The sequence below is a fragment of the Emydura macquarii genome, unplaced genomic scaffold (genome assembly GCF_026122565.2).
Source record: "Emydura macquarii macquarii isolate MOO-44397 ecotype Brisbane River unplaced genomic scaffold, CSIRO-AGI_Emac_v2 contig_1363, whole genome shotgun sequence".
Classification (NCBI taxonomy): domain Eukaryota; kingdom Metazoa; phylum Chordata; order Testudines; family Chelidae; genus Emydura; species Emydura macquarii.
In genome coordinates, this window is record NW_027131500.1 from 22,226,353 (window position 1) to 22,240,117 (window position 13,765).

At 38.9% G+C, this 13,765-nt stretch overlaps 1 protein-coding gene across 7 annotated transcripts in view; it reads right to left on the reverse strand.

The window, feature by feature from the left end:
- The window catches only part of DCLK2 (doublecortin like kinase 2), a 134,820-nt gene that overhangs the window by 61,838 nt on the left and 59,217 nt on the right, over window positions 1–13,765 (reverse strand). For all 7 annotated transcript variants that reach the window (XM_067551914.1, XM_067551913.1, XM_067551917.1 and 4 more), the window contains exons 3-4: window positions 3,216–3,318; window positions 105–209 (exon numbers count right to left, since the gene is read on the reverse strand). In XM_067551914.1, the coding sequence (XP_067408015.1) occupies window positions 105–209; window positions 3,216–3,318 (208 nt within the window). The remainder of the gene's footprint in view (window positions 1–104; window positions 210–3,215; window positions 3,319–13,765) is intronic.

Below are 13,765 nucleotides of genomic sequence, written 5' to 3' on the forward strand. Positions count from 1 at the left end.
CATGACATTTGCACTTCATAAAAAGATGGCAATCTTTTAAATCCATTCAAGAAATTACAAGTTTCATATGCTATGAATGGTTAGCACTTCCCTTATAGTTGTACCTGAAGCAGGTGACTTGCTTCGACGTGAGGGTCCTGGGCTTTTGGATCCAGACTGCCTTAGTGTACCAGGTGAACGAGAATAAGATGACTTCATAACACGACATTCTGGAAGGAAACAGATGGGAGTTTAGAAAATATTTCAGTGTAAGGATTCAATTCCAAACCAAACCACCTACAGTAGCTGTTTATTGCCCAGGAAACAAACCCTGACATTTTCCAAACATTTCTGCCAAATTAAATAAAACTAATTTATAGAAGAATCCAAAAACTTTAACCCACATACTATATCAATTCTGTTTTGAGCTGGCCAAATACTGAACTATTTTGGCTGCAATGTTTCTCCATGTCTTGAAGTTGGAGTCATACTATAATTCTAATTTGTATGTAGACGTGTAAGACAGTGAAGTGGATGAAGCAGTATGGGGGTTCTTCTGATGCCTCACCAAGCTTTGCAATTTGTAATGACTGTTACAGTATGTTACAGTATCACAGAATGTTGTGTCCTGAAGCACATGTTGACACACTGGAAATCTTCTTAACCAGACCGAAACCTGCTCCTTCCGCCTCTTCCAGCCAATTTCATTTTAGCCTAATTCTAAGACAGTTGGGTTATTTTTGCCATAAGTGCAGTGCCATTCCTACCAATTTTCAGAGGATGTGAGAAATTCCTGTGGGCACCAAAGGGCAGAGTCAATAAAGTGATCTAGTGTCACCCACCTATCACATACATCATTAATAACGGGAAAGCCAAATAAGAAAGGAATCAATATTCTTACACATATATTTTCATCTTGGGAAGTTTTTCATTTCTTCAGTTAACACCCATTACAAAAAACTTTCACCATCTTTCCCAATTAGACCAATGTTCCTCCCCATTTCTCACCACAGATTCATCTATAGGCCATCAATTCAACCCAACCCACCAGCAAATGAATTCACACATGCCATTGGATCAACTTATAAAAATCAAATACAAAATTATCCAAATTTTCATGAAACAAATTCAGCCTTGTTTATGCCAAACAACCCTCCTCACATATCACCAAATCAATTCAAACCTTCCTCCCCTCTTCACTTCTCCTTGCTCCCATCTTACCTCCCCCTCATGCTATTCTGTCCCCTGATACATTACTACTTCTCTCCAAACCAATTAAGGTTGTCCTCTCCCATCCAATTCTCAGGGCCTCTCCACTGCATCAGCTGCTTCCTCATACATGCTCCTGGCAAGGATGGCAAGGCCCATGCTAGGCTCTTTATCCTCTTCCCACCACTTGCTTCAAAGGAGACACTGCCACCTAATTTTCATAACAAACAACCTAATGTCCAGCTTTTGGGTCTATTCTGACTCCAGACTCCCCTGCTGAGTTTCCAGCATTTAACCAGCTGCCAATGCTGGATAGGACGAGTGACTGCCCCCCTCCCATCAGACAATTAAGCTCTATTGATGACCTCATGCTACCTTCTCTTTCAATAAGACCCCCAAGAGCTACTACAGCTTCTAAGCAAGGAGCCAAGCCCAGGTAGCCTGGGTGTGAGGCACTGGGGATGGATGGTAAACTATGGCCTTGTCGAGACTATGATTTGGAAGGTATTAGCTAACATGTCAGCACTCCTCTCAGACCTTGTGAGGCTAAAACTTCAGCTCAACCAGTTCAACCCACCTTAAAGGCATGCTGCTTTGTCTACACTAGACCGTTAACATGTGTCAGCTAGTACTTTCCAAATCCTAGCCCAGACAAGTCCTAACAGATTCAGGGGAGAAGGACCAATGGAAAATGAGGAAAAATAAAATTAATTCATTAGATGAATCTGAGATAATTAAAAGTAGGACTAATAGATTGGTGGTGGTGAGGGTGGGGGAAGTTATGTAGTGGGGAAAACCACTTTTAGATCTTGACATTTTCTTCAGGCTTTTTGCATTTCCAGTGCAGGCAGGTCAGCCGAGCATAGCTAATGGGGAAAGGCCACCAAGATTAGAGTTGATTGAAATTTTTTCCTCAAAAGATTTTTTCCATTTTTTGTCAAAAATAATTCAGATTTTTTGTAGGAAAAAACAACAACTGGGGGGGCGGGGAGTCTTTCACACTGCCTAAAATGCACACTGAATGATTTGCAGGCATTTCATAAGGAGACCCATACCAAGCGTCCCTCTCTTCAGATCCAGTGACACAAGTATTTTCATTCAAGGGAGGATGATTTGGTTCAGTAGCTGAACCAGTGTCAATACACGTGGAAGAACCAAGAAGGCAGATCATTCACAATAAGGAGAAAAAAATAATTAAAAACTAAGCTGTGTCAGCCTAACATGGGAGTTCAGTGTTCACCTAGATTCTGATCACCACATTCCATGAGACTTGGAATATTTTCCATATTAAAAATGCATAATGAGATGTGCTTGTGATGGAAACTAAGGAATAAATAGTGTAAATCTGTCTCAAAATTTCAGCACAAATAATTTCAAATTACTTGAGATTCCAAACTGAATAATCTTTGCAGAAATTCTAGAGCTCCCTTTGAATTTACATTATAGTAGTTTAGCAGCTAAAACACAAAGCCGCAGTATAAATATCTACTGACGGAAAGAAAGCATGTGTGCACAAACTCATTCATTAGTTTACATTAAAACAATAAATCAGTTTTGTTAATATAAACTGGCTAAGCAGCATGTATTTAATATAAATTTGGAATGAATGGGACAATTCTTGTAGGTCTGCAAACAGCTAAATATGTGATTTTTGAAAAAAAAGTCAAAACAGGAACATGGGGACCAAGTTAGGACCCATCAAAGTGGAAATATTCTTATTGACTTCAGTGGTCTTTGGATCAGGCCCTTGGAGCAGATTAAAAGCACCCTTTTCAAAGTTCACTGCCATTCACCATATCATTTTAAGAACAAGGTCCATTGCCCAAGAAAAATAAACCAGGTTTATAAAACAGTCTGACAAATGAGCTAACCTATTGTTTGGAAAATTATTTTCTTAAAGAATCATGTTTGGTAGGAAAAAATATTTTAACAAGTTTCTCCAAAAACAGACACATTTTGAATGAGGAAGAGGGGGAAACGGAGCGTGGGGAGAATTGCACATTTCAAAGTTTAAAGTACAGTCTTACCACTATGATCCAGTACAAAGTCATCTTGAGCATAACGATATTTCTCAGGTCCGCATGCAATGAAAACATCATCATCTCCAAAAAAGTCCTGCAAGCAGGTAATCTAAAAACCAATATAAGAAAGAAAAAGTGTGCAAAATATTTCCAAGATGAAGTCAACAGCTACACAGCCAACAAAACCCAACAGATTTGTGCTTTCTTTTCACAGTTCTGTGACTCCCTACAAATCTGGGTGTCGTATGTTTTTTTCACAATGTCAGACGCTTACCAGTTTTCAAGTACTGTAAAGAGTCATCCTCAAAGTAAACAAGCTAAGAAAACCTCAATGTCAAAATGTAAAGTACTACACAAATTTTTAAATAAGTAGGCTTCACTGACACTAACATACATATAATTTATAATTGCATGTAAATATTTATGACTTTGACAGAAAAGACTATAAGCCATTATTGAAGTGCCAAAGTTGAGATTTATGTTAAAATTTCCAAATTAATTCTTTATGGGAAATCATTGCAAAATTATTCACATTTATGCCCATTATAAACACAATGTCCCTACATTTCTGTTTGTTTTCAGGATGGATTTTTACTTGAACAATCTTTTTTATTATTATGGTTTTTACTAAAAATAGTTAAATTAAAAATTGTTTCCTTTTTACTAAAATCTATTTACAGTACAATAATCACATATAATAAATACAAGTTAGACTGGGTGAAAAGCTTTGTACTAAAAAAACTTTAAATATTCAACGTCAGCGGTGTGATAGCTATGGATGAAAAGCACTATAAGAAGTAAGTGTTGTTATAGACAGGTATTGAGGGAGTTGACATTCATACTCAACACTTGATTCCTTGTTCAGATTTCAGACAAACAGCTATTTGTTAAACAATGCAATTTCGTATGAAAAATACCATACAACAATTTTTGTATGTGTAGAAGGTGCTGAATTAAATAAACTGTATTCCAAAACACTTTGTAGAGTCCAATAGTACAAGTACAGAGTATAAATAAAAACTAAGAGCATGTGTGCCTGTAGGGTAAGTATTGCAAAATCTTCAGCTATTGTCCATTCCATTGTCAATGGCAATTTGTATCCAGGCAGTGCCCCCTTCCTCAGATCCTGAGAAATGGGGGGAAAGAAACAGACTGAGTGTGAAAAATGCCTGTGGACAAAGTAAGTACAGGACAACAGGCCTAATTCTGTTTCTGCCGGAGTCAATAGTAAAGTTCTGTTGATTTCAATGGAGGAAGGATCTGAACCATTATCCATAGTGAGGAGCAACTCCATGTGAGAGTACGGTCTCTAGAGAATCTTATCATTATGTAGATATGTGTCACCGGGACTTTAGAAGTTGCTACGGTACCTTTTAAATCCTGTCCTTTCACTCACATCTTGGATCCTAATGTTAAAGTTAAATAATCAGATCTAGTAACCAAGTGAGAACGGAGGGGAGGGATTTTTCAGAAGCGTTCAGCAGTGGTCTGTCTCTGCTCCCACTGAAATCAATGTGATCACTGATGTAAATGGAAGTTGAGTTAGGCCTGTCCTGAACACCCTTAAGTATTACAGTTGTGTGAGGAAAGGCTTTGAAACAGATTTAAGAAATGAAAATGAAGTTTACATGTCTATTTATTCTATATTCCTTATGCTGTTATTAAAAGAAGAACTCTCCCAATACTCCTCACAACTCAGCTTCTCCCTGATCCTGAAGTTAGGACATAAAGTCCTTGCACTAATTAGAACATTATCTATTGGCAGGGAAAGGACTATGGTATTATGAATGCAAATATTAGTATTTCATTACACAATAAAAATGTCAAGAGAAGACGACTTGACAGGGAACAAGCCCTTATTTAAAAGGCAACACAAAAGGAAACTCCAAGCAATGATCATTTGCAAATATAGAAAGGAAAAGTGGGAAAAAGTCTGAACAATAAATTGATTAAAGTTTTTAACATATTATATTTTACACATTCTCCCTGAATGAAAGTCTCTCTAACATTACATACCCTTTATCAGAGAGCAAGGAGGAAAAAGCTACTTGGAAACTAGGAAAGCTATAACCATTTAGCAAGACCAAGTAATTTTGTACCAGTAATAAAGAGCTCAAAAACTACTGTCACTAAGGAATGGGCTTTTTCCTCTGGTCTAGCTGCCAAACAATAAAGTTTGCATATATTGGCCACTGTAATAATAGTAAATATTGGCTGGTGTACAGGGAGGGTTTGCTACTGCCTGCAGGAGAAAGACACTCAGAATATCAATGACTCAGCTGCCTGCAAGATCATTCAAACAAGGCATTCACAACTTGGCTGTGCAGTTGTCATGGCAGCTAAAACAGTGATAACAGCAGGTTGCACTTACAGCAAGAGATTCTCAGTACACTGAAACATGCAGTCTAGAACATTTGTTTAATTCTATTATGAAGGTCAGTCGTACAACACTCCCACCACCAAAGGACAAAACCTATTTATCTTTACTTTATCACCACGATAACAATACATATCCAGTGTCGCTGACTGGAGACAATTTGACTGGTACTTAATATTGATGCTTTTTGTTTAAAAGGAAAGGCAGTGAAAGCCAGAATCACAAGGACTCTGAAAATTCCAGAAAGTATTAAGAGGGGATGCCATTTTAGATTTGGTATTGGTGAGCAGTGAGGATCTCATAGAAGAACTGGTTGTAAGGGACAACCTTGGTTCGAGTGACCATGAGCTAATTCAGTTCAAATTAAATGGAAGGATAAACAAAAACAGATCTGCAACTAGGGTCTTTGATTTCAACTAACTTCAAAAAGTTAAGGGAATTAGTTAGGGAAGTGCACTGGACTGAAGAACTCATGGATCTAAAGGCAGAGGAGGCTTGGAATTACTTCAAGTCAAAGTTGCAGGAACTATCTGAAGCTTTCATTCCAAGGAAGGGGGAAAAATTCATAGGCAAAAGTTGTAGACCAATCATCTCAGACAGGTGATTAAAAGAAGGCAGAAAGCCTACAAGGAGTGGAAGATGGGAAGAATCAGCAAGGAAAGATCTCTTTTGAAGGTCAAAACATGTAGAGACAAATTGAGAAATGCCAAAAGTCAAGTAGAATTGGACCTTGCAAAGGGAATTATAACCAATAGCAAAAAGGTTCTATAGCCTATAAACAAGAAGAAAAGAAAGAAAGAAAGAAAGAAAGAAAGAAGTGGGACCGCTAAGCACTGAGGATGGGGTGGAGGTTAAGGATAATCTAGGCATGGCCAAATATCTAAACAAATACTTTGCCTCTGTTTTTAATGAGGCTAACGAAGAGCTTAGGGATAGAGGCAGAGGGGGCTAATGGGTTTGAGGATATGGAGGTAGAAATTAACACATCTGAAGTAGAAGCCAAACTCAAACTGCTTAATGGGACTAAATCAGGGGGCCCAGATAATCTCCATCCAAGGATATTAAAGGAACTGTCACATGAAATTGCAAGCCCATTAGCAAGGATTTTTAATGAATCTGTAAACTCAAGTGTTGTACCATATGACTGGAGAATTGCTAACATAGTTCCTATTTTTAAGAAAGGGGAAAAAAAGCGATCCGGGTAACTACAGGCCTGTCAGTTTGACCTCAGTAATATGCAATGTGTTGGAAAAAATTTTGAAAGAGAAGAGAAAAGTAGTTAAGGACATCGAGGTTAATGGTAATTTGGACAAAATACAACATGGCTTTACAAAAGGTAGATCGTGCCAGACCAATCTGATCTACTTTTCTGAGACGATAACAGATTTTTTAGACAAAGGGAATGCAGTGGATCTAATTTACCTAGATTTCAGGAAGGCATTTGATACAGTTCCACATGGGGAATTATTAGTTAAATAGGAAAAGATGGGGATTAATGTGAAAATTGGAAGATGGATAAGGAACTGGTTAAAGGAGAGCCTGCAATGAGTCATACTGAAAGGTAAACTATCATGCTAGAGGGAGGTTATTAGTGGAGTTGTTCAGGGATCGGTCTTGGAACCAATCTTATTTAACCTTTTGTTACTGACCTTGGCACAAAAAGTGGGAGTGTGCTAATAAAGTTTGCAGTTGATACAAAGTTGGGAGGTATTGCTAATACAAAGAAAGACCGGGATATCACACAACAAGATCTGGATGACCTTGCAAACTGGAGTAATAGAAACAGGATGAAGTTTAATAGTGGAAAATGCAAGGTCATGCAGTTATGGACTAACAACAAGAACTTTTGCTATAAGCTGGGGATGCATCAGTTGGAAGTGACAGTGGAAGAGAAAGACCTGGGCATATTGGTTGATCACAGGATGTCTATGAGCCGCCAATGTGATGTGGCCATGAAAAAAGCTAATGCAGTCCTAGGGTGCATCAGGCAAGTATTTCCAGTGGAGATAGGGAGGTATTAGTACCATTATACAAGGTGCTGGTGAGACCTCATCTGAAATACTGTGTGCAGTTCTGGTCTCCCATGTTTAAAAAAGATGAATTCAAACTGGAACAGGTGCAGAGAAGGGCTACTAGGATGATCCGAGGAATGGAAAACCTGCCTTATGAGAGGAGGCTCTAAGAGGTTGGCTTGTTTAGCCTAACCAAAGGAAGGTTGAGGGGAGATATGATTGTTCTTTATAAATACATCAGAGGGATAAATACCAGGGAGGGAGAGGAATTATTTAAATTCAGCACAAGAACAAATGGATATAACTGGCTATCAGGAAGTTTAGACTTGAAATTAGATGAAGGTTTCTAACCATCAGGGGAGTGAAGTTCTAGAATAGCCTTCCAAGGGGAGCAATGGGGGCAAAAAACCTAGCTGGCTTCAAGACTGAGCTTGATAAATTTATGGAAGGGATGGTATGATGGGACAGCCTAATTTGGCAATTGACTGATCTTAAATTACTAGTGGTAAATATGCTGAATGACCTCTGAATGGATGTTAGATGGGGTGGGTTCTGAGTTATTACAGAGAATTCTTTCTGGGTGTCTGGCTGGTGAGTCTTGCCCACATGCTCAGAGCTTAACTGATTGCCATACTTGGGGTCAGGAAGGAATTTTCCCCCAGGGCAGATTGGCATAGGCCCTGGGGGTTTTTCCACCTTCCTCTGTAGCATGAGGCATGGGTCACTTGCTGGTGGATTCTCTGTACCTTGATGTCTTTAAATCATTATCTGAAGACTTCAATAACTCAGTCTGAGGTTAGAGGTCTATTACAGGTGTGGGTGGGTGAAGTTCTGTGGCCTGCGTTGTGCAGGTCAGACTAGATGATCATAATGGTCTCTTCTGACCTTATAGTCTATGAGTCTGAGACTGATTTTCCTCTCCTTTCTTATTTTTTAAGTAAATACCAGTGCCAAAAGGTAGAAATTTGCATCTTTGCACAGACTTTTGATACAAAATATGTTTAGGAGGCCACCATCTTTAGCATAAATCTTTCCCATTAGGGGGCAGGAAATCATTCCCCCATGGAAAAATATGAAAGGGGATCTGGGAAAAAGGGCAGCTGTGAGAAAAACCTTGAGAGTTTTCAGTTGGGACTTGGACCCCACAATTGGACAGAAGTTTACACCCCATACCTCACATCTCATAAGAATCTGCTAGAAATACTCTGCCATCCACACAGAGGCCCCATGCCTCTACCCCTACTCTGAGATCCCTCCTGGTATTGGAAGTTCAGGGTGCATTAACTTTTCATTAAAATTTACCATTGGTGGTTATCTTCCTGCTCCCACCCCAGCAGCCAGGCACCCCAAATCTAGATCCTGCATACTATGAGGGGATTTCTGTGGGATTATAGGAGGATGATGCCACAGACAGACAAGACAGCCCCCTCCCCGTTTACACTGAAATTTCTACATGAAGAGATCCCTTCTGTGCACAAATGAAGGAGGTTGGGGAATCCATTTTTTTATCTGGGAAGGAGGCCTTAAAATGCTGTCCTGATTAACACTTGTTAAAACAGCATTAATTCCCGCCTCTCTGAATGGATAGGAATTATCAGCAAGGGTGGCAGCATGCAGAGCTTTGTAAGCAAGCCACCCTCCTGGCAGTGGGGCCATGCAGAAGACAAGTAAAGAGACTTCAGCTCTGTGGGTTTGGTCAGCAATCTATGGATGCTGAGCCAGAAGACTGAGGCTGATCCCTAGCCTACACAGGCACAGCATGCCTGCCTCTTCTTTGTGCCTCCAACCGTAGGTCACAGAAGGGGGTGAAGCATTGCAGCAGTTTTGCTTTCAATATACATTGTTTATTTTTATTCACAGGTGGGTCCACAATCAAGTCTACAATTGCAAACACAGATATTATATATCCACACACACACCCCAACCCTACATTGCTTAGAAAATTTAAAGTGGGAAAAGATACAAACCACTGGGATTGAAAGTATGTTATCACTTGTCCAATCCAAACAAACAAGTTGAAGGCTAAATATTTTAAATAAAAGTTCTGGAACTCTCCTGTTTTCCTGGAAAATTGGACTAATTTCTGCTCCATCTACCTAGGTATTTGTATGGCCCTTGTCCCCATTACATCCCAACAGCTCCCATGAAAACACACACATTAAAATAAAAACTCTTCATCATCTGCAAAAGAACTTTTTTCCTTTTCTAATGAAAAGGAGTTTAAGTGGGTAATCTTGACTAAGAAGAGATACTGGGGAAAAGGTAAGTCAAAGAAATAGTTCACATTTAGTTTGAATGCTGCAAGGCCCATAGTCACTCATTTACAAACCATACAACCCCACTTAAGTCACCTTCCTAAAGTCAAACACATTGTTTTGTTTTTTTTTAAGTTACATCTCAACCGTTTGCTGTTTTGAGAAAGACTCGTCAACCTAGACATTTTATTAAAAGATGCACAACTCTTTCCCAGTTTCCTCAGCATGTAAAACTCACGCATCTACTATGCAAGAAAATCCTTTGAATGAAATGTGTTGGTAATAGTCCAATATGAAAAGCATGTCAGTTATTCAAGTTATTTAAGCAGCAAAATGTGGTCTGTGAAACTGGTATTGGCTCCGGCAAATACTATGATTAGATTAGCTCATTTCATTTGTTAAATACACACCTGTTACTGGGATAACAGACCAGCTGTGAGAGCAAACGCCTGTTATACAAATCTGGGTGTCACTGGAAACAAGTGTTCAATTAAAAAAATCGGAATTATAGAAGATCAGTAAGTATGCTGTCATTCAGTGCAATGAAGATAGCCTCAACAGAACTGCACATAAGCAAGTCATAGCAACGCAAGATGTACTGGCAAACCTGCGAAAACTCCCATGGGTTAAGTAGCAATTCTTTCATTAAACTTGACATGTTATAAATGTTGTCCAAGGAATAGATCTTTCAAAAGTAGTTAATCATTTTGGTGCTGAGAATGGTCTGAAAATCAGGTCCTTTTAGGGTGTCTCAGATTGGGCAATCAAAAATGGGAGTTTTCAAAAGTAGTCACTTTTGAAAGTCTTGGCCTTGCTGTTTTCTAGTTCACACACTAAGGGCTCTTACATTTCCACCGAAGCCCTGTAGAAAGTTTTTTAGAAAGTTTCTTCCCAGTCCTGCTGCCATATGGTGGTGACAATAGCAGATAGAGTTCATCTCTTTTAATAAAATGCAGGCTCTTTTGTATGTCTACAGAAGCTACTTCATAAAAAAGTATTTTCTGTGTCATGCATAAAACTGCACAGAAGGGAGTTTTGGGGCTCATTATCACAACCAATAATACTAAGGTGTGCGCCACAAGGACTTACACATGCACTTTAAGGTTTCACTGATGGTCTACCTCACAGGTCATGCTTAGGCTTAGGAAAATAAATTATGTTTAAAATGTGTTAGATAACGTTTTAAATGCTCATTTAGACAGCATTATAAAAACAACAGGACTATGTAGGAATGTCATGGAGTTCTGTCGAAATCATTCAAAAAATTTCTGAAGAATTTAACCTCACTATAGTTTTTTTGAAGTGTGCTTTTAGAATTCCATAGTAGAGTTTTAAACTTCTATTATTCTGTAGAATGCTTCAAAAATTTTCTATAGGACTTTTTCATTAGGAAATGCACTTATGCCTCATACTGTATGTCATACCAGACTCTCTCTCAATGGCCTCATACAGGGCTACACTGGATTTCTAAGTATGTGGTACTCGGTGATTTACAAAAGGAAAAACAGGCAAAAAAAATGACTGAGTGAGCAAACAAAACAAAAAGCCAACTGAGCATTTCTTCCCTCTTCTCCTCCCCCCCACCTTTGGCAAATCTGTACACCTAAACCTGTAATACTATTTTAGCTGCCACTCCACAGAATTACAAACATCAAGGTAATTTTTATCTTCATCTTATTTATTTTCTGACAAACAGCTCACCTACAGAGAAGATAGCATGAAAAGCACTGAAGTAGAGAATTAATCCCAGAAATGGCTATATGGTACTAAAATGCAGCATTCAAAAGTAAATCTTGGAAATTGTTACAATATGAAAAAGGCTTTATTTATTGGTTTTAACAACACTAAATATTTAGAATTCAATTTTCAAATAATACATAAGTGTTTTATGTGGACAAGACACTACAGTCTCATTTATGACAAACTTAAAAAACAACTGACTCAGATCTACTGTTTTATTCCAGTGAATATATTTATTCCAACTTGTAGGACCATATAAAACATCCTGCAGATCGGGTCTTAGAGAATAAACTGTGTCTGTCCCAGCTCTGGAACCACACTGCTTTCAAAGTGCAGTGTACCAGAACTGTAGACACAAATTTGACTCAATTTAGCATGGCTGGCATACTTCAAATAAATGGCAACAGGGCTGCACTGTTTAGAGTCAAGTACTGGATAGCAGTTCCTCTTCACTGGAAAGAAAGCTTCTATGGAAAAGAAAAAAACCTCTACTTCAGCTGCAAACTGAATTAAAACATCAAAGCTAGAAAGGACATAGTGAGATTCTGTTTGCACGTTTTAACAATACCAAGAGGTTTCAACGCTGCCAACTTCAAGAAAACAGGATATGGTATAAATATTCGAAAGAGGAAGTATACAATATAGGGGACAAAGGAAAGGAAGCCTGGCTGTATAGCACACCCTGTGATAACTGGAATTGTGTGTGCATTTTAAACTGAACAATAATGACAGGCAGTTGAAGCAGAAACACTCACAGCAAAGCAGTGCTCATTCTCCATGCACTACTGCAATAAAATGTCAATAACCTATTGGGGTCAGCGTGTTGATTTAAACACACTCCACCCCCTCACTGCAAATATGATGGGTTCTACAAGCTGCCTGGACAATTCAACCCCACTCTGAACAGGACACATTGCAGTTACACCGCTGCATCGCTCATTGCCCTTCTCCCTACATCACACTTCATTTTTGAAGAACTTAATTCTCTATCTATTTATCCAAACACATTATATCTGTAATCATCATCCTCGCTTTCTTTTTTCATTTAAACTAGCACTGCCATCTCCTGCCCACCACAGTGCCAACAGTCACATTACAATTCATGACTGTAGCTGTCAGGTTTACAGTTCAAGGTTTTTCGTGATGCCTGAAAGTGCAAAATGCAAAGCAAGCACTCCTACAGAAATAGGTCACTCTCTTGTTCGCTGTTACAGAACTACCACCAAAAGGACAGACCTGTCCTTCACAAGGAAAATTTCCTCTCGGCAGTGGCTAGCATTAAAAAGTAGGTGAAAGGGGCATTTTAGTCCTTTCCTGCTGAGCAATGGACTCCCTCACACTACAGCTTTGCTCACCCTGGAAGCTTTATTCAATTGCCTGTTCTTTCATAAAGTGACCTGACCTGGAAAAGGGGAGGTGTGTGTTTTATTATTGTTCTTAAATACTTAGCCATCAGACTCTCTACTGGCTGAAACAGAGACCACAACAAAGGAGATTCAGTATCCGCTTGAAAGCGGACAGGTCTACAATTACTGAATCAAATTTCCTGATAACATTTCTTTAGCAAGTAATGAGAGACCAGCCAAATCAATAGCCAGGATACATCAGGAAATGGCTGAACAGATAGACATAAGAAGATGGCACAAAGGAAGGAATATTTGCCCTGAATATCTGAAGAGTGCTGTGAAGTTGGTAATATTCCTTTTTCATTAACAAGCCATTCATTTAGTAGATTCTGGAGACCAAACAGAACATAAAATGTTCCAAGATATGAAAATAAAATCATCGCAAAGTCTGAAAGCCTGCAAAAAAGAGCAAGAGAGGGAATACCTAGTCACCTGCAAACTAATCTTGAGTAACCAGTTTTCTGATGCTACAGAGAGCAAAACAACTGACTACACTGACAGAATCAGCCAAAGAAATTTTGGGTAGGCCTGCAAAACAATTCTGCCTCTCCCAAAAGTAACCAACTTCTTACTACCATGATCACTCCATAGCAGAGGATCAGCCTATGGATTTGGGGAAATGTCAGAAAGATAAATTTATGCGGTATGAAAACCAGAATAAGATTTTCTGGCCACCAGCTGCTTCAAATAGCTGGCTAGGAGAGAGCCTGCAAAAGCTGGCAGACTGGGAAGCATTGCCCACCGCTGCCACAAACTAGTTTTGGAA